The following is a 21,040-nucleotide window of genomic DNA, read 5'->3' as shown; positions in this document are numbered from 1 at the left end:
CATTGGCTGCCAGTCCAGGTCCGGGCCCGATTCAAAGTGCTGGTATTGACATTTAAAGCCCTAAACGGCTTGGGGCCAGGCTATCTGAAGGAACGCCTCCTCCCGTATGTACCTGCCCAGACCCTAAGGTCATCCTCAGGGGTCCTTCTCCATGAGCCCCTGCCAAAGGAAGTGAGGCAGGTGGCTACCAGGAGCAGGGCCTTCTCCGCTGTGGCACCCCGGCTGTGGAATGAGCTCCCTAAGTAGGTTCGCTTGGCACCTACGTTATATGCCTTTAGACGCCTTTTTATTCTCCCAGCATTTTAACAGTCTATAAATAAATTTTAACTCGGTGTTTTAAATTTGTAATTTTGCATTGCTGTTGTTTTTATCTGGTTGAGCTTTTATATTGTATTTTATATTATGGTTTTATACTGTTGTTTTATACTTTGAATGTTTTTAATTTTTGTGAACCGCCCAGAGAGCTCCGGCTATTAGGTAGCATAGAAATTAAATAAATAAATAAATAAATGGCAACCAATTATATATTAAAACTTGAGAGAACAAACTTGCTTTTACCGGGTGCTAAGAAAACTCGAGATTTCAACAAGCAGGGGGCCACCACCAAAGAGGACCTGTCTCTGGACATGGAAGGAGGGAAGTCGCGATGCTGATGATGGGAGTTGTAGTCCAGAACACGATCTGGAGGGCACCATGTTGGGGTACAACATCTCTGTATTGGACAAGGTCCTGCAGCGTCTCCCAGCCAGATGACGGTTTGGACTACAACTCCCATTGCTCAGGGGTAAGGGATGATGGGAATTGTAGCCCCAAACATCCAGTGGGCCCCCCTGCTGCCCATTGCCTGTGCTACGGCAGAAAGCTATTTTCTTTTCTTTTTTTAATTTTAATTACTTAATTCATAATTGTTTATCATTAAGTATAATTAAATAGCTTATTATTCAATTTATAAATTAAATGTATAAAACAGCATAATATATATTATAGTGTGTGTATATACATACAGTATAATATAATATTATATATATATTATATATATATATACAAAAATTATAATTTAAAATGTGAATTTTATAAATTAAATTCCACAGTGGTGGAAAGAGAGGGCGGGACCTTCATGAGCCCCGCCCACAAAGGCGCGGTTGAGCCCCGCCCACAGGGGGAGCGGCTACGCCCCGCCCCTGCCCCGCCCTCAGCCACTCACCTTCGCTTGCCTGCCTTGACTCCGGTTGCCCCTCGCTACGCCCCGCCCCTGCCTCGGCGTCAGCCACTCACCTTCTTCTGCCTTCCTTGACTCCGGTTGCCCCTCGCTACGCTACGCCCCGCCCCTGCCCCGCCCTCAGCCACTCACCTTCGCCTGCCTGCCTTGACTCCGGTTGCCCCTCGCTACGCCCCGCCCCTGCCCCGCCCTCAGCCACTCACCTTCGCCTGCCTGCCTTGACTCCGGTTGCCCTCGCTACGCCCCGCCCCTCTGCCCGTCCCGAAGCGGCCGCCTCCTATTGTCTGCGGCGGCGCGGATTGGCTGGGGCGTCCACTTCCGGCAGCGCCGCGCCCGCCCCCTTGCCCTGACAGCCCCCGCCCCTCGGAGGGCTCGCTGGCCTGGCTCGCCCGTCGCCTCAGACGCCGCCATGAGCCGCCGCGCCTCGGTCAGCGAGTGCTGGCGGGACTGGGAGGAGCTGCAGGACGGCTTCCAGCGCGTGCAGGTGAGCCCCCCCCACGCGAGAGGGGAGGGGAGGGGAGGGGAGGAGGGGGGACGGGAAGTGACGTCATGACGTGGGAAGAGGAGATGTCCTGAGGGGGGGGAGGGAGGGAGGGAGTGTGAGCATATGAGATGGGCAGAGTGCCTCTGGGTAGGTGAGGCGGGCAGAGTGCCTCTGGGTGTGTGCAGAGTGTTGCCTCTGGGCATGTGCAGAGCGCCTCTAGGTACATGTGGAGTGCAGCGTGCCTCTGGGCATATGAGATGAGCAGAGTGTCTCTGGGTATGTCAAGCGAGCAGAGTGTCTGGGCATGTGTGGAGTGCAGCATGTCTCTGGGTATGTGTGGAGTGCAGCATGTCTCTGGGTATGTCAAGCGAGCAGAGTGTCTCCAGGCATGTCAAGCGAGCAGAGTGTCTCTGGGCATGTGTGGAGTGCAGCGTGTCTCTGGGTATGTGAGGCGAGCAGAGTGTCTGGGTTTGTCAAGCGAGCAGAGTGTCTCTGGAGTGCAGCGTGTCTCTGGGTATGTGTGGAGTGCAGCATGTCTCTGGGTATGTGAGGCGAGCAGAGTGTCTCTGGGTCAGTCAAGCAAGCAGTGTGTCTCTGGGCATGTATGGAGTGCAGCGTGTCTCTGGGCATATGAGAGGAGCAGAGTCTCTGGGTATGTGTGGCGAGCAGAGTGTCTCTAGGCACGTGCAGAGTGCAGCATGTCTCTGGGCATATGAGATGAGCAAAGTGTCTCTGGGTATGTAAGGCGAGTGGAGTGTCTCTGGGCATGTGTAGAGTGTTGCCTCTGCCACGCAGCCCCCAGATGTGTTGGGGGTGCAGCCCTTCTCAGCACCCCCAGACAGCTGCCTGAGTAGGGCTGTAGCCCATCATATCTGGGGGGTGTCAGGTCGAAAAAGGCTGGCCTGGGGCACGTGCGAAGAGGGCTAGCCTCTGGGCCTGGACGGGGCACCTTTCTCGTCCTGGCGGTGTAAAGAGGAGGGCAGCCTTGGGCATGTGCAGAGTGCTTTCTCCTAGCTGTGCTCTTACTTGCCTCTCCTCCAAGGAGCTCTTCCTTCACTTCTCTCTCTCTCTCTCCCCCCCCCTCATTCCCGCCCCTCACAACCACCCTGTGAGGGAGATCACCCTGAGTGAGAGAGGGTGCGATTGACCCAAGGACACCCAGTGGGCTGCTTAGCTGCATGCGAACTTGAGCCTTGGCCTCCCGGGTGTTCCCAACCTGGTGCCCTCCTGCTGTCCTGTACTACAACACCCAGCATCCCCACCCAGTAGCCCAACACATGGGAGGGCGCCAGGTTTGGGAAGGGTGCCCTAGCCTGAATCTGTAACTCTTCACTGTTGCACGAAGACGTGTGTCTCGCTCGATGAAGAGAGAGCCTTTTCCTTTTCCACCCCTGCTGTGTATATAAAGCGAAGGACATCTCTGAGCCTTCCATGTGTGTGAGGGGGTGGGACATCCCTGGCCATGTGCAGAGTGTGCCCGTGCCCCACCCTTACTATACTCAGAGAGGACGTGCACAGAGTGCTTTTCGTCTTCCGTCCTGTGTGTGGGAAGGGCAGTGTGTCTGAGCACACGCAGAGTGCTTCCCTCAGCAACTTGTGACAGGTTGCCTAGGGGCATGTTTGGAGTACTCACTGCGTTGTTCTCAGCAGCGGCTACCAGATGCACCATACCCTGGTAACAACTACAGGAAAAGGCTGTTGATCTAATCATAAGAGATGGCAGGGACCTCAAAGGCCATCTAGTCCAGCCCCCTGCCAAGGCAGGAAATTTGCAGCTACAACACCCCTGCTAGGTGGCCTTCTGGCCTCTGCCTGAACATTTCCAACGCAGGAGAGCCCATCACCTGCACGGCAACCTGTTCCCTTTTCAAACTATGAACAAAGACAAGTTGCAGTGAAGCAAGAAACGTATTCTGTTCATGATGTACACACTGTTTCAGTAGGAATCCTGTACGTGAGAGAAAGGGAGATGCAAACGTAATTATAGAAATCCTGAAATCTGTTGCCGGATTGATCGATGGACTGTGTGGCGGAAAAGGGCTTTGAACGTGGAGTTCTCCGTTCAAAATACCACACTCTCACTGCCACGCCACACTGGCTGTCCTCAGTTTTGAAGGCAGATAACTCTAATCTCTTTTCTATTTTCCTCACTTCCTCCACTTGGAACTAGCAGAGCAATCAAGTTTGACTTCAGACTTTGGACATAGGAACGGGGTGTTGTACATGCACACCGAGGGTCATTAACGATTTGGGATTATCACGGGAGATCCGTTTTACGCAGGCACGTATGGGCTTAGCGTGGTCTGTGACTCCGTTTTCATTTGCATTTTATTCTGTGCACTTCCCATTTGCTGGGGCAGAAGGAAGGGCCAAGTTTAGAACTGGGCCAACGGTGCACAGCTGTTGCACAGCTGTATTTATGTATAAATAAAATAAATAAAATAAATAAATACTGAAGCCCAGCGGGAGTTTTACTGAGTTACGTTGTCCAGCCGTGTGGCCCCTTGCAAAAGCGAGCTGAGTTCTAATGTAATGGCATGTTGCAATGACCTCTCTTTGCCGTCTAACTTCTCTGCCACACCCAGATGAATAGAGGTTGCGAGTGTTGTTTTAATATTGCATCAGTTTTATAGGCCCTTGTAATTAGTTTTATGCATTCTATCGTATTTAATGGATCAAGGCTGGTAAGAAATAAATATGTTATTGTTGTTACATGTTTAAATCACCCTTCATCCTGGTACAAGATGCCAGGGCAATGCAGGGATATTTATTTATTTATTTATTTATTGCATTTCTATACCGCTCAATAGCCGGAGCTCTCTGGGCGGTTCACAAAAATTAAAACCATTCAAAGTATAAAACGACAGTATAAAACCATAATATAAAATACGATATAAAAGCTCAACCAGATAAAAACAGCAGCAATGCAAAATTGGTGCTTGCCAAGTTCCTGCCCTTCCTGATTTTTGTTTTATTTCTTGAGATTTTAAAAATTAGCTGGGGAGTCCTGGGAGTTGTAGGACCTTTTCCTGTCCAAACATGCATAGGATTGTAGGACCTTTTCCCTGTCCAAACATGCATAGGATTGTAGGACTTTTCCCTGTCCAAACATGCATAGGATTGTAGGACCTTTTCCCTGTCCAAACATGCAAAGGATTGTAGGATCTTTCCCTGTCCAAACATGCAAAGGATTGTAGGACCTTTCCCTGTCCAAACATGCAAAGGATTGTAGGACTTTTCCCTGTCCAAACATGCAAAGGATTGTAGGACCTTTCCCTGTCCAAACATGCAAAGGATTGTAGGACCTTTCCCTGTCCAAACATGCATAGGATTGTAGGACCTTTCCCTGTCCAAACATGCATAGGCTTGCACCCTAAACTGCTTCCCTTTACTTTCTTTTCTGTCCTCTCCTTGTTGGCTAGGAGACTCACAGGCTGTACAAACAGAAGCTGGAAGAGCTCACCAAACTGCAGGACGGCATCTCCAACTCCATCACGCGGCAGAAGAAGCAGCTAACGAAGCTGTCCCTGGCCCTCAAAAAGTAGGTTGAGAGCAGCTGCGGCACCTCCTTCCCACCCAGCCTTGTGAACAAACCTGCAAAGTTCCAAGCCGGCCCCAAAGATTTGCTAGCCTGCTTCGTATTCCTAAGAGGGTCTGGCAGGCCGACGTTGTACAACAGCCTTCTCCAACCTGATGCCCTTGAGATGTGTTGGACTGCAAATCCCAGCATCCCCCAGTCCCATGCAGCTGGACAACCCTCTGTCAGGGATGCTTTAGGGTGGATTTCTGCCTTGAGCAGGGGGTTGGACTTGATGGCCTTGTAGGCCCCTTCCAACTCTGCTATTCTATGATTCTATAAAATCCTTGAAAGGTTGTCCCACAGAGGAGGGCCAGGATCTCTTCTCGATCCTCCCACAGTGCAGGACACGGAGTAATGGGCTCAATTTAAAGGAAGCCAGATTCCGGCTGGACATCAGGAAAAACTTCCTGTTAGAGCTGTACAACAATGGAACCAATGACCTAGGGAGGTTGTGGGCTCTCCCACCCTAGAGGCCTTCAAGAGGCAGCTGGACAAGCATCTGTCAGGGATGCTTTAGGGTGGATTCCTGCCTTGAGCAGGGGGTTGGACTCGATGGCCTTGTAGGCCCCTTCCAACTCTGCTCTTCTATGATTCTATGATCTGGAAGGCATCAGGCTGGACAAGGCTGTTGTCAGCTTTGAGAACCACGGGACCCTCTCTTGGGGCCCGTGACCGCTCTCTGCCAGGACCTTTCTCAGATCCATCGTCAAACTTATTTGTGTAAGCCACCGGTTATTACAAAAAAGCAGCCTGTCTCAGATCTGTGTTCTTCCTCTCTCTCTCTCTCTCTCTCCCCCGCACCCCTTTTCCCCGAACCTAGATGCAAGTCTTCGCTCACCGACTCAGATGACGAAAGAGAGTTCACCATTCAAGAGCTGCAGGGTATGATCAAAGAGCGGCAGAACGTCTTCTTCGACATGGAAGCCTACTTGCCCAAGAAGAACGGGTAGGGGGCAGGTTGGCTCTGGGGCGCCCCACGGCTGGGACGAGGAAGGGGGGGGTGATCCCTTCCATGGCACCGGTTTTGTTTCCAAACAAACAGATCTCTCTTGAACAGTTTGCTGGTGGGGCGTAAAGGCCAATAGCTTCCTCCTCCTGGCTTTGTCCCAGGCTGCCGGTACTCAGAAGTATACCGGACAGGGTTGCACTCTCCCTAAAGGATCGGGTCCGTAGTCTGGGGGTGCTCATGGATCCAGAACTGTCACTTGAGGCACAGGTGAACTCAGTGGCAAAGAGCACCTTTTATCAGCTTAGGCTGATATACCAACTGCGCCCTTATCTGGACGGAGATAGCCTAGCCACAGTTATCCATGCTCTGATAACCTCTTGTTTGGATTACTGCAATGCGTTATACGTGGGGCTGCCTTTGAAAACGGTACAGAAACTTCAATTGGTACAAAACAGAGCAGCCCACCTACTAACAGGGACTGGCCGACGAGACCACATCACACCAGTCCTTTTCCAGCTTCATTGGCTGCCAGTCCAGGTCCGGGCCCGATTCAAAGTGCTGGTATTAACATTCAAAGCCTTTAAACGGTTTGGGGCCAGGTTATTTGAAGGAATGCCTCCTCCCATATGTACCTGCCCAGACCTTAAGATCACCCACAGGGGTCCTTCTCCGTGAGCCCCTGCCCAAGGAAGTGAGGCAGGTGGCTACAAGGAGCAGGGCCTTCTCCGCTGTGGCACCCCGGCTGTGGAATGAGCTCCCCAGAGAGGTCCGCCTGGCGCATACACTGTATTTCTTTTGTCACCAGCTGATTTCAGGCAGCCGGCTTGGGTCGACTCAGCCTGCCATCCTCCCGAGGTCTGTAAAATGAGTACCCAGCTAGCTGGGGGAAAGGTAATCACGGCCGAGGAAGGCAACGGCAAACCACCCCGCTATAAGGCCTGGCAAGAAAACATCAGTGAAAGCTGGCGTCCCTCCAAGAGTCAGTAATGACTCAGTGCTTGCACGAGAGGTTCCTTTCCTTCCTATATCATTAAAGTCTCAGAGCGGTGTACAGATAAAAACATACAGTATAAAACAATAAATATGCACAGTTAAAAACAAATTAAACCATGATCCAAGTTAAAACAATATTTAACTTAAAAGAAGTTAAAACAATGTGCCGGTGAGTTTAACCATCAAAGGCTTTGTTAAAAAGCCATGTTTTTACTTGGCGTCGAAATGCAATCCATGTTGGCGCTAATCGGGCCCCCAAGGGGAGGGCATTCCACAGTCGGGGGGCCACCGCAGAGAAAGCCCTAACCCTTGTCCCATCGTAGCATATGTGTTCATAGAATCATAGAATAGCAGAGTTGGAAGGGGCCTACAAGGCCATCAAGTCCAACCCCCTGCTCAATGCAGGAATCCACCCTAAAGCATCCCTGACAGATGCTTGTCTAGCTGCCTCTTGAAGGCCTCTAGTGTGGGAGAGCCCACAACCTCCCTAGGTAACTGATTCCATTGTCGCACTGCTCTAACAGTCAGGAAGTTTTTCCTGATGTCCAGCTGCAATCTGGCTTCCTTTATCTTGAGCCCGTTATTCCGTGTCCTGCACTCTGGGAGGATCGAGAAGAGATCCTGGCCCTCCTCTGTGTGACAACCTTTCAAGTATTTGAAGAGTGCTCTTATGTCTCCCCTCCATCTTCTCTTCTCCAGGCTAAACAGGCCCAGTTCTTTCAGTCTCTCTTCCTAGGGCTTTGTTGGTGGGATGCGGAGAAGGGCTCCTCCAACAGATCTAAGTTCTCAGGCAGGCATATATTCAATACGACTTATTCAATCGTAAGTCCTGCTTGTGGGTTCCTGGTCCACAGCAGGCCGGCCGCTAGTTGAACAGAGCGCTGGTCTAGATGGACTCTTGGTCTGATCCAGCACGGCTCCTCTTATCTTATGTTCATTGTGATTTCCGTGGAACAAACTGAACTGCACTCTGTGCACTCTCTGGAATACGGCAGCAATTTGGCGTATGTCGGCATTGCAAAGTCGTATTTAACTTCTCCTCTTTCCATTGTAATCCAGGTTGTACCTGAGCCTCGTGCTGGGAAACGTGAACGTCACTCTGCTCAGCAAGCCGGCGAAGTGCGTGCTTATTTACGACGGTTTGTTTTAATTTCCCGCACGTTCTGCCGTTATAAGAAATAGGATCTTTTTGGCTTCGGGGTGTGTGCTTTTTTAAAAAAAAAAAACCTTTTAAAAAATGCACGCTGGGGAGTACAAACTGCATTCGTATAACCTTCAGCCGATCAGTTCGTTTAACTGATTAAAGACAAGCGCTGCTGATTTTTATTCAGGCTGGATTTTTTCTGCTATTAAAAAAAAAAGTTGAGTACAAGTATTTTGAGAGCGAGAGCAAGATGGTAAGTTTCATCTTAAAAGAAGGATTCTGTTTTGTATGAGAGAAAAACAGGGAACACCTCTTAGGAGGTGATGTATGGGGAGGCGCAAATTGGGCTGCAAAATATCTCCCCCCCTTCCCCCCATGGGAGAACTGTTGTGTGTTCTCACATGCCAAATTGATGCAGTTCAGTTAACGCTGGTATAACTCCCTGGGAAGGGTTTTCTACTCTGCCAATGGGGCGGTACCACCCATATGCCCTTCTCTGTTCACCGTGTCTCTCCCACCCACCCCTTAAATTTGAAGGGGAGCAACTGGAAAAAATGCCTGTGATCTTAGTTCCTGGGCAAACGCATATGAAAATAAACTGATCTGTAAGATCCTTGGGGTCTCCTAAGCTGTAAAGCGTTTTCAAAAGCTCAAAGGAGCAACACCCTTGGGTGTAGGGATGTCAAAGCAATCCACAACTGAAACAAATGAGTTCAGATTTCTAAAGCCGACCTGCGGATTCCTTTTCCCGAGTTGCACTGGTTCTGGAGACTTGCGGACCGGTTCCCCCCGCCCCTGGAATTTTGCACAAATTCAGCCATAGAAAAATACGCAAAATTAAAAAGCACCGGGAACAATATGCCGTTCCCCCATAGGAGAAAGCATGGCAATGCGCGTTTTGGGGGAGGGTTATGCGAATTTGCACGAGTGCAAATTTGTGCGTGTTTCGGAAATCGTCGGGTCATTTACGGATTTTTGTTCCAATCCGTGAAATTTAGACGGAACGGATTTCGCCAAATCCATCCATCCCTACCTGGGTGTCAGTCTGAGTTCATCCGCTCCTCTGCCTCCTTCAACCCCCCTCTCCCAGGTTTGCCTACAAGGATGAGTACGAAAAGTTCAAGCTCTACCTCACGATCATTCTGCTGATGCTGTCCTTCACCTGCCGGTTCCTTCTTAACTCCAGGTGAGTCTGCCGCCCCAGACCAGGAGCCATTGCTCCCCTTGCCCGAAGCGTCCTTTTGACGGGGAGACGTCGTCTCCTGACACCTGGTGGCAGTTTCTGGGTTTGCCTGTTTACTGGGCCAGGCTGGTTTAGGGCGCAGTCCTGTGGGTCGCGCTCCCTATAGATCGTGCCTGGGTGGCCCGCCGCCTATCCTCGGGCAGAGCCAATTTTGCCTCCGTTCCTTAGTTCAAATCTGTCGCTTTGCCTACGAGCGTCTAGGAGAACAGCAGCAGCATTCTGGGGCACCCCAGATGCTGCCTGGGGGCTGCTTTATGGCTCTCCCCGACACCCTTCCGTGAGGGCTCGATAAAACTGGAATTAAACAGAGCTTTGGTGCAGTGAAACGACTTTTGGGTGCCTGCCACTAACACGACGTGGTGGTGTTTAGCGTTTGGATGATCAGGGGTCTGGAAACAAAGCCCTATGAGGAGAGACTGAAAGAACTGGGCAGGTTTAGCCTGGAGAGGAGAAGATTGAGGGGAGGCTTAGAATCATAGAATCACAGAATAGCAGAGTTGGAAGGGGCCTACAAGGCCATTGAGTCCAACCCCCTGCTCAATGCAGGAATCCACCCTAAAGCATCCCTGACAGATGGTTGTCCAGCCGCCCCTTGAAGGCCTCTAGTGTGGGAGAGCCCACAACCTCCCTAGGTCACTGGTTCTACTGTCATACTGCTCTAACAGTCAGGAAGTTTTTCCTGATGTCCAGCTGGAATCTGGCTTCCTTTAACTTGAGCCCATTATTCCGTGTCCTGCACTCTGAGAGGATCAGGAAGAGATCATGGCCCTACTCTGTGTGACAACCTTTCAAGTATTTGAAGGGTGCTCTCAGGTCTCCCCTCTGTCTTCTCTTCTCCAGGCTAAACAGGCCCAGTTCTTTCAGTCTCCCCTCATAGGACTTTGTTTCCAGACCCCTGATCATCCGGTTGCCCTCCTCTGAACACGCTCCAGCCTGTCTGTGTCCTTCCTGAATTGTGGAGCCCAGAACTGGACGCAATACAAGGAGGACGCAGATAGCACTCTTCAAATACTTAAAAGGTTGTCACACAGAGGAGGGCCAGGGTCGATGCGGGTGGTAAATTGATTGGATGGAATCCGTCATCAATCGTGCCGAACGTCACCGCATGTGACCACCCTCTGCCTCCCTTGCCTCTTGCGACAGGGTGGCGGACGCCGTCTTCAATTTCCTCCTGGTCTGGTATTACTGCACTCTGACCATCCGGGAGAGCATCTTGATCAACAACGGATCAAAGCAAGTACCACTTCCTCCTTTTCGCCATCGAGCCTCCGCCAACCTGTTGGCCGGCGAGAGATTTATGAGTGGGGTGTTTACGGAGTCAGGGCTGTCAGGGTTCCCCTCCCAAAGTCAGATCCCTTTAATTGGCATCCCTGGGAGCTGATTCTGGGTTAAACTGCACTCAAAACAAATTACCTGCTTTGAAGCTGAATGCTCAACCACGTAGCTTAGGCTTTCCCGCTCTGGCTGACAGCAGCTCTCCAGGATTTGGGTGAGCCCAGAAAGATTGGCCCCGTTCAGAAGATGGCGTTAACCACGGTGGTTAAGCCAGAAAGCAGGGCTGTGTTCAGAAGACACCTGAAACCACGGCTTTAACCACATTTGTCCCTGCTTGCGATCTCTAACGGGTTTGGTTTACCTTGAGCCTTTCTTTCCTTCTGATCTCTGGACTCCCATAAATATGATTAACCCAAACGTTTAAAGCTGCCTCGTGCTGACTGCCAGCCTGTGGGTTCTCCGAGACCTTGGGCAAAAGTCTCTTCTAGCTCTGCTCTCTGAGATCTTTTGAACCGGAGCCGCCAGGCACGGAACGTGGATCCTTCTGCCCGCTGTAAGAACGGCCGTGGACCGAGAGAGTCTACGCTTACGCCAAGCTGGCTGTGGCATGATGGGAGTTGTAGTCTTGAATGGGGAGCGGCATATAAAGAAATAAATAACTTTTGTTTTATTTATTTGTTTATTGCATTCCTCTCGGTGGCCTTGAGGAGAATCGTAGAGTTGGACGGTGCCTGTACGGCCGTTGGGTCCAACCCCCTGCTCAATGCAGGAGGGTGTCCAGTTGAGGAAAGCTTGATCTAGCGGCCCGAGGTTCCCTTTTTGTGGGTGGGTCACAGCTTGGCACCCCCTCGTCCTCCTAAACAGGAGTGTCCAAGAATGGCAAATTTCTTAGTTTGAAGAGAACCCTCTAACGGAAATGACGGTTCTTCCTTTCCCTATTCTCTCCCCGCCCGGTTTCGTTTGCTGCTCCAGGATTAAAGGCTGGTGGGTTTTCCATCACTACGTCTCCACCTTCCTCTCGGGCGTCATGCTGACTTGGTGAGTCCTGACCTGCTGTCTGTCTGTCTTATCTTGTGGCCCAAGGAAAGATAACGTTATTTATTTATTTATTTATTTATTTATTTATTTATTTATTTATTTATTACATTTCTATACCGCCCCACAGCCGAAGCTCTCTGGGCGGTTTACAACAATTAAAAATAGTAAACATTAAAAGGTAACGTAATTTATTTATTTATTTATTTATTTATTGCATTTCTATACCGCCCAATAGCCGGAGCTCTCTGGGCGGTTCACAAAAATTAAAAACATTCAAAGTATAAAACAAGCAGTCTAAAACCATAATATAAAATACAATATAAAAGCTCAACCAGATGAAAACAGCAGCAATGCAAAATTACGAATTTAAAACACTGAGTTAAAATTTATTTATAGACTGTTAAAATGCTGGGAGAATAAAAAGGACTTTTAGACCTGGCATCTAAAAGCATATAATATAGGTGCCAAGCGAACGTCCTTAGGGAGCTCATTCCACAGCCGGGGTGCCACAGCAGAGAAGGCCCTGCTCCTGGTAGCCTGGTGTAGATGACCCCTCTGTCTTCCTCTCTGCATCTCTCTCTCTGTCTACCTCTCCATGCACCTATCTTATCCATCCATACCTTGGGCATGGATGCGTACGTAGTACATTCTTGTGTGGCCTTTTACTTGTTTGCCTGATCGCTTTTTTGAGAGCTGTCTAACCGAGCGGCGATTGAATTCCACACGTTACATGTAAATTTCTCTCCTCGCTTCTCCCACCCTTGCAGGCCAGATGGGCTCATGTACCAGAAGTTCAGAAACCAGTTCCTCACCTACTCCATGTATCAGAGTAAGTGGGACGGCACTGAATGGAAGGATCCATGAACATCAAACTGCGTGGAGGGGCCGTTCCCAACCGAGCGCCTTCCAGATACCAGGACACTTGTTCCTTGGCCGTGGTGGCTGGGGCAGATGGGAGTTGAAGTCCACAACACCTGGAGGGCTCCAGCTTGGGGAAGGCAGCTGCAGAGAGTTTGCTGTGCGCCGAACGATGGATCCCAACCGAGCGCGTTTGATAAACTGGCTGCACCGCTTTGCACCACAAAGGATAGAAATGCCGCGTTCCGTTTTGTGGGAAGATGTCAGCCGTTGTTACTGGCGCTGAGCCTTCCGGTTAGGGCAGGCGTGATTATCTTCACACTTAAGATAATTTTGCTCGTAGGATGAGATTGGAGTAAGAAGGGCAGCGGAGTAGGAGCCAGCAACGATGGGAGGGTGGGCGGAATTATTTCAGGCTTTGTCACTCTTTGTCGCTTACATGTGTTAAAAGCTTCCCCACTGCCCATCGCTGTGAGGACTAGAAACTTTTTTTATTATTATTAAAGAAAAAACTCCGGAAATTCTAATGAAAAACTCCGAAATTCTAATGAAAAACTCCGGAAATTCTAATGAAAAACTCCGGAAATTCTAATGGAAAACTCCGGAATTCTAATGAAAAAACTCCAGAATTCTAATAAAAACCTCCGGAATTCTAATGAAAAAACTCCGGAATTCTAATGAACTCCAGAATTCTAATGAAGGTAGGGTGTTGAAAAGGACCCTTGATATCCTTCACGCCCTTCGTACTATGAAGGCGGTTTCTTCCTCCGATTCTGGCATTTCGAGCAGTGCTGCTGTAACCATGAGGACTGGTGACTTAAGCGTCCTGTCAACGAGTCCTCTTTTTAGGAGGGACCGAGGGATGGCGAAGCCGGCGCTCCAAGCGACCCTAAGCTTTCGTTTCTCTTTGCTCACCTCTGACAGGCTTCGTCCAGTTCCTTCAGTATTACTACCAGAGCGGTTGCCTCTACCGGCTAAGAGCCCTGGGGGAGCGGCACACCATGGACCTCACCGTGGGTAAGTGGGGTTTCAGCTTTCCCTGCCGAGCGAGCCCTCCGGGGTGACGGGGAGGAAAAGGTCATTGGCGCAGCTAAAGATCGGGCCACGAGAGGTCATGATGGCTGCTGCTAACACAGAGGGGGGTTAGGCAAATCCGTGGCGGGGAGGAGGACGTCTCTGAAAGTCATGGGGCTGCTCTTGCGGTTGACCCAGAATTTGCAGAGTGCAACAGCCAGGTTGGGGACAGGAGCGGCGCCTTGCTGGCAGGGGTCTGGAAACAAAGCCCTATAAGGAGAAACGGAAAGAACTGGGCCTGTTTAGCCTGGAGAAGAGGAGATGGAGGGGAGACATGAGAGCACTCTTCAAAGACTTGAAAGGTTGTCACACAGAGGAGGGCCAGGATCTCTTCTCCATCCTCCCAGAGTGCAGGACACGGAATAACGGGCTCAAGTTAAAGGAAGCCAGATTCCAGCTGGACATCAGGAAAAGCGTCCTGATAGAGCAGTACGACAATGGAACCAGTTACCTAGGGAGGTTGTGGGCTTAATATACGATTCTATATTACCCCTCTGCGGAAGGAGCTGCACCAGCTGCCTGAATGCTCCTGAGTCAGGCTTCAGGTTTTGCTCCTTGTTTACAGAGCCTCAAACAAGGTACGACCACATTGCTTAAGGAATCCTCTGCTCGGTTGCTGATCAGGTGCCCCAACTCTGAAGCCCTCCTCTTGTCCAGGACTCCTTACCACTACAAATCATAGAATCATAGGATAGCAGAGTTGGAAGGGGCCTACAAGGCCATCTAGTCCAACCCCCTGCTCAATGCAGGAATCCACCCTAAAGCATCCCTGACAGAGGGTTGTCCAGCTGCCTCTTGAAGGCCTCTAGTGTGAGAGAGCCCACAACCTCCCTAGGTCACTGGTTCCGTTGTCGTACTGCTCTAACAGTCAGGAAGTTTTTCCTGATGTCCAGCTGGAATCTGGCTTCCTTTAACTTGAGCCCGTTATTCCGTGTCCTGCACTCTGGGAGGATCGAGAAGAGATCCTGGCCCTCCTCTGTGTGACAACCTTTTAAGTATTTGAAGAGTGCTCTCATGTCTCCCCTCCATCTTCTCTTCTCCAGGCTAAACATGCCCAGTTCTTTCAGTCTCTCTTCCTAGGGCTTTGTTTCCAGACCTGTGCTGGCTCATTTGGGTTCTTGGCACCTCCCGAAAACATCCATCAGGCACTCCCAGGCGGGCAAGCGTCTCGTCTGCAGGGTACTTGGCTTTGTGATTTCTTTAAGCGATTCATCTGTGATCTTCTGCCATGTGTCACTCTCTCTCCCCCCCCCCCCCCCCGCAGAGGGTTTTCAGTCCTGGATGTGGAGAGGCCTCACCTTCTTGCTCCCCTTTCTCTTCTTCGGGCAGGTAAGTGTGCGGCAGCCTCTTTGGGGAGCCCCCCTAAGTGGCAGTGGGGCAGGGATGCTGATGGAGCTCTGGAGCAGACCAGGCACCCTCCCCCAATTTTTCTGATTACAGTTACAGTGGCGGTCAAAACTGTGGTCACTTCTTGACATTTTTCATGTTTTGCAACTTCGCACGCTTATAGAAAACGTTCCGTTTCACGAAATCCAAATGTTTATGTATCGATCGAAAGAGGATTTAATGCTGAATTCAATACAAAAAAAACCAGAATGCAAATATCTGCAGGACAAAAAAATCAGGCTCACTTCAGTCTAACAACAAACACGGGTGTGATTGGATGAAGAAGCGGATTGGAATTGCAAACCCTGCTGGCCAATCACAGCCCTTGTTCTGGGGATCCATCCCATGGCAGTAGCGGCGAGACATCCTGTTTCAAGTTGGGGAAAGTCCGTTTTGCTGTTTTTTCTGTAACTGAAGCGCCATTGGAGATGGTGTGACTATTTGACGTATTTCTCAAATTAAAAGCACGTCCATCCTAAACAGAGCCATGGCACCGAAGAAAAGAGTGGATTGGGCACCCAGGAAAAGAAGCAGGCTGGTTGTATTCCGTGAATCAAGTCGTTCGATTGATATAGAAACATTTGAATTTCGCGGAACAGAACTTTTTCTATAAGCAGGCAAAGTTGCAACACGTGAAAAATTTCAAACAGTGTCCACAATTTTGGCTACCGCTGTATTTTCCCCCCTTTTTGCCTCTTGCAAGGAACCCACAGTGACGTCCACAAACCTTCCCATTTTTTTCTTCACTTCCATTTTATCCTCCCAACAACCCTGTGGGGTAGGGTTAGGCGGAGAGTCACCTGGTGAGCTTCATGGCCGAGCGGGGACTAGAAGAACTCCCATCTCCCCGTTCAACACTCTAACCACTACACCACACTGCCTCTCAGTATAGGCTGTTCAGCTCACCAGAGGAGGCGTTGCTGGTTGTACCACGACCTGCAGATTGCCATATTGCAGCAACCAGGAAGCGGGGCCTTCTCTGGGGTGGGAACCACCTTTATAGAGGTGTACAACTGCTGGGTGCTTTAGGTGTGAATTAAAGACCCATTTCTTTATTCAGGAGCCTCTTGGTGGAGCGTCCTGCCCACTTCGTTAACTATGATGTTGTGAGCATTCCAACAGGTTCTTTTTAATAAGAACATCAGAAGCGCCCTGCTGGATCAGACCAGGGGTCCGTCTAATCCGGCATTCTGCTCACACAGTGCCCGACCAGCTGCCCACAGGACAGTAATGCCACAGCGCCCATGTTCCCCAGCGAGTGCTGCACACAGTCATACCGGAGGCCGCACATAGCCATCAGGACTCGCTCAGCAATGACGTTTCTCACTGTATTTTAACGTCCATCCCGTTGCATCTTAATGCATTTATGACGCCTTCTAAACAACTTAAAGAGATATTTTTCAAATAGGGTAACCGGTATACAATTTATTTATTTATTTATTTATTTATTTATTACACTTGTATACTGCCCCCATAGCCAGAGCTCTCTGGCTGGTTTACAGAAATTCTAAAATTGAGATAAAAACAAGTATACAAAATTTAAAATTCTAAAACACGGAACATACACACATAAAGCATTAAAAACTGTTAAAAAAAAAACTAAACACGTGGGTGATTAAGATGCGCCGCCCTATGCCTGGGCAAAGAGGAAAGTCTTAACCTGGCGCCGGAAAGATGGCAGCGTTGGCGCCAGGCGAGCCTCGTCAGGGAGATCGTTCCACAGTCTGGGGCCCACCACCAAAAAGGCCCTGTCCCTCGTTGCCACACTCCAAGCCTCTCAAATCCATTATATAATAATCATCGTAAATAATAAACAAAGCGAATGCATTTTCCTCTCCTCTCCTCTCGCCCACCTGTAGTTCTGGCAGCTCTACAACGCCGTCACGCTCTTCCAGCTGGCCAGGCACCCCGAATGCAAAGAGTGGCAGGTGAGCAGGAAAGGTAGCCGCGTTGGTGGGCGGTTCTTTCCAGGGCCGGGGGGGCCTGCTTGGAGAGCACCTGGAGGATCTTTTGGGGTGCAGCTGTCCTGTTCCAAACCATGGATCGCTCCCCCCCTAATTACTCCCCCCCCCCCGGTGTTGTCTCAGGAGCGGAGCATGCAAAAGTTCTGTGGTTCGTTCCCCAGTTAGGGAAGACTTCTACCTGCTTGAAAAGCCTTGGAGCGGAGGTGGGGAACTTCCGGCCAGGGGACCAAATCCGGGCAGCCCGGCTTCTCCAGATGCCCCCACTGGTCGCTTGGTGCTTCCTTGGCTCTTGTGCCATTTTCCCCTCCATTCCAAACCGTTGGAATGCCTCCCCGATAAGGCTCCGTGGCTGGCATAAGCACTTCAAGCTGAAATCGGCCGAGGTTTGGGATGTCTTAGCCCCGCCCCCCTTTGCCATTGCCCCCCCCCCCCACTTTTCCCAAAAATGGACATCTCAAGACAGCTGTAACACCCAGGGCAATGTCAAAAGACTTTTAAGTTTAGGTTACTTTCCACGTCCCTCAACTCAAAAACGGGACCCTGGAAATCAGTGAGCTGTTAAAAACCGGGGTGGGGTGGGGGCATTGCTGTGCCCCGATTCAGCCTCGCCTGGTCCAGCGGCTGCCCGCCCACCCACCCACCCGCCTGTCTACACACACACCCCTTCGCGCTTCCTCCGGGCAAAGCCTGACCCGGTTCCTTCCTCCTGCAGGTGCTGATGTGCGGCCTGCCCTTCTTCACCCTCTTCACCGGCAACTTCTTCACCACCTTGCGCGTCGTCCACCAGAAATTCCAAGACATGGCCAAGACGGAGTGAGCGTGGCCTCCAGCGCCTCCCCCGCCTCCCTTCCGCTCGGCCCGCGCGTTTCTTTGCCTACGAATAAACGGAAGCGCAAAACAGCCGCCGCCGTTCCACGTGCCCAGCGGGAACGAGGCCAAACAGCTCGCAACTGCCCCAAATCCGGATACCAGCCAAAGTGTCTCAAAGGACTGATACACTACGTGAGCACAGAAGAATTGACAACAAGATTGAGCCGTGCAACGTCATAGAACTGTAACGTCAGTACACATGTAGACGTAAAGTTGCGCAAAACCGCTTCGTCGATTGCTGAGCTCCGGATCAGACCCTCGCTATAGCTCAAAACGTAACACAATACAGATGAAAATAAATCTCCAAACTGAGGTTCCACATACAGAATTCGGAGATCGGAGGGAATATGGGTTCCAGCGAAACGGCCGAAACTTAAACTGTTCTCTCGCTCAGCAATTTCGTGGCCGAATTCGTGAGCCTGTTTTGCGCAACTTTACTCTGTTCTGCACATAGGCGTACCGACGTTACAAGTCTCGGTCTTGTTATAATTCCTTCCGCGCTCGCAAATTGTATCTGTCCTTTTACGCCGTTGTCTTGGCTGTTCCCCAGACTTGCGTGCCGTTGAGCGTGTGTGGGGTGTGTGGCCCCTTCGCCTTCTGATCTTCTTCTCCCCGAACGGTTCGATCCGCTCAACACCAGGCGCCCCTTTCTCTGCCCTCCCGCTCCAAATCCAGCGGACTGGTGAGAAACGGAGCAGCGCGAAGGCCTTTCCCCTCCCCACAAGAACAGAACGTCGGCCTTAGGCGTGGGATTCGAATCACGGTCGCATACAGCAGACTCCAGAGAAGCGCTTGGGACACACGACTCTCGGCCGTCCTCGGGTACGACCTCTGCCCCGCCTTCTTCCTGCCAGAGCAGAGGGCTGCCAAATTCCCCAAGCCCCTGTTTTGAGGGGGACGAAAGAAAGGGAGTAGCTTCCCCTCCAGCGTCGGTCATTGGGGCGTTGCGGCTTTTTTTATTCGTTGGGAGGGTGCGTGGCCGTCGCTGTCCGAACATCGCTGTCCTCCCCTTCTCCTGATCAGTATGTTCCGCCCTTGCCTTCGCTATAGGATTCAGTCCCTTCCGTAACCCTCTCTCTCTCTCGGAACCAGACGTGGCGACTACGGGACCGCCCCTGCCTTTCCTGCACCGGAGGGGGCAACGGCTACAGGCCCCTCTGTGCAAGTTCGGCATCGGCGCTCAAGCTCGAAAGGACTGCAGAAGGGCTGAAGGCGGGGGAGCGAACCTTGGGCCCCCGTTTTGGCTAGCCCAACATTTGTGGTGTGGTTTAGCGTGTGTGTGTGTGTGTGTACTGTCAAGAACGGTGGAAGGAGCTCGCCTGCATCACAACCTATGTTGTCACCTTCCACAAATGTACTCTCGTCATTCCAAAAATAAATTGTTGTAAAATAAAGAACAGGGAAATGTCTGCTGATGGGTCTCCTGCCTTTCATACTGGGGGAAGGGGGGCGGGGGAGGCTGTATTCGCAGACCCCAAGCAAGCGAGTGGAGAGGGTGGCGTTAACCACTAGTGCAGTGTTTCTCAACCTTTTTTTGCTCCCTTCCACCGTTGTTCACAATATAATCCCCCCCTTCCCAAGATAGTCTAACTCAAAAGGTGCATTCCAAATAATATGCATATAATATTGAAAATCTTGTTATTTTTTCCTATATTAGTCCCATTTAAAGGTGCGATGCAATGCATGGCCCCTTTTACAGTCTCCGCTCCCGTGCTTTGCGTTGCCCCTTTAAATGGGAAGCGTGAAACTTCTAGGATTGCTAGGGAGGGAGGGGAAAGAGAGCCAAGGCCTGGCTTTTGCAGACGACATGACACTTTTCTGGGACGTTTTTAATAACATGTGTAGGAAGACAAAATCTACAGGACATCATACTTTGCTGAATAGTGGTCCCAATTCCTCCCCTGGAACCCTAAAATCCCCCCCCCACCCCGTTGAGAACCCATGTGCTAGTGTATGTATTTGAAATAGGAGTGGGCAACCCACGGGCCATATCTTTCCCTTGCAGGCTTTTCCAGATGGCCATGCCCTCTTCCGTTGGCTCCAACCACTTCCATAAAATCGTAGAGTTGGAAGGGGTCTCTAAGGCCATCAAGTCCAACCCCCTGCTCAGTGCAGGAATCCACCCTAAAGCATCCCTGACAGATGGTTGTCCAGCTGCCTCTTGAAGGCCTCTAGTGTGGGAGAGCCCACAACCTCACCAGGCAACTGATTCCATTGTCGTACTGCTCTAACAGTCAGGAAGTTTTTCCTGATATCCAGCTGGAACCTGGCTTCCTGTAACTTCAGCCCACTATTCCGTGTCCTGCTCTCTGGGAGGATTGAGAAGAGATCCTGGCCCTCCTCTGTGTGACAACCTTTCTAGTATTTGAAGAGTGCTATCATGTCTCCCCTCAATCTTCTCTTTTAAAGCCATCCAAATTGCTGGCCGTCACTGCATCTTGTGGTAGTGAGTTCCATAGTTTAACTCTGCGCTGTGTGAAGAAGTCCTTCCTTTTACCTGTCCTGAATCTCCCACCCATCAGCTTCATGGGATGACCCCCGTTAGGTTCTAGTATTTTGGGAGAGGAAGAAAAATGTCTCTCCACATTATGCATAATTTCTATATTTCTTACCATTTTTCCAAGCTAAACAATCCCAGCTGTTGCAACCGCCTGGCCATTTTTCTGGCTCAATAATCTCCCTTTTTTCTAGGTGTGTTGAACAGAACCAGAACCATACACAGTATTCACGCCTGAGGTTTTCATAAAAATCATGATGATCTTGCGAGTTGGGAGTTCGGTCCCTTTTCAAGTGATCCCCCTAGCATGGGATCCACTTGGCTAAAACTAAAATGGGGTTGAAATCATATGGTCAGTCACCACAGCCTGAGATACTTGAATTCCACTACTGTGCAAAAGGACATTAGTCTGGTACCATCTGTCAGGGATGCTTTAGGGTGGATCCCTGCATTGAGCAGGGGGTTG

General features: G+C 50.5%; 2 protein-coding genes across 2 annotated transcripts in view; both read left to right on the top strand.

The window, feature by feature from the left end:
• The first annotated feature begins 1,578 nt into the window (after positions 1 to 1,578).
• TMEM120A (transmembrane protein 120A) lies at positions 1,579 to 19,486 on the top strand. The gene is made up of 12 exons (XM_063146745.1): positions 1,579 to 1,703; positions 5,126 to 5,244; positions 6,104 to 6,229; positions 8,285 to 8,344; positions 9,460 to 9,555; positions 10,756 to 10,845; positions 11,860 to 11,925; positions 12,693 to 12,754; positions 13,708 to 13,800; positions 15,122 to 15,186; positions 17,103 to 17,171; positions 17,920 to 19,486. Exons 1-12 carry the CDS (start codon positions 1,629 to 1,631, stop codon positions 18,022 to 18,024), a joined length of 1,026 nt encoding a protein of 341 aa, XP_063002815.1. The 5' UTR covers positions 1,579 to 1,628; the 3' UTR covers positions 18,025 to 19,486.
• The window catches only part of TAF15 (TATA-box binding protein associated factor 15), a 147,988-nt gene continuing 129,731 nt past the window's right edge, over positions 2,784 to 21,040 (top strand). The window contains exon 1 of the mRNA XM_063146741.1: positions 2,784 to 2,790. The gene's annotated coding sequence lies outside the window, so the exon portion shown is untranslated. The remainder of the gene's footprint in view (positions 2,791 to 21,040) is intronic.

Source organism: Elgaria multicarinata, chromosome 22 (genome assembly GCF_023053635.1).
Source record: "Elgaria multicarinata webbii isolate HBS135686 ecotype San Diego chromosome 22, rElgMul1.1.pri, whole genome shotgun sequence".
Taxonomy (NCBI): Eukaryota; Metazoa; Chordata; class Lepidosauria; order Squamata; family Anguidae; genus Elgaria; species Elgaria multicarinata.
Note: the sequence above shows the minus strand (reverse complement) of the source record. Positions and strands in the feature narration are given on the sequence as shown.

Bases quoted from the DNA above. Each gene is read 5' to 3' on its own strand.
- TMEM120A (XM_063146745.1), top strand. From the start codon at position 1,629: ATGAGCCGCCGCGCCTCGGTCAGCGAGTGCTGGCGGGACTGGGAGGAG. The intron at 9,556-10,755 runs GTGAGTCTGCCG...CTCTTGCGACAG, and splicing joins CGGTTCCTTCTTAACTCCAG to GGTGGCGGACGCCGTCTTCA. The intron at 15,187-17,102 runs GTAAGTGTGCGG...GCCCACCTGTAG, and splicing joins CCTTTCTCTTCTTCGGGCAG to TTCTGGCAGCTCTACAACGC.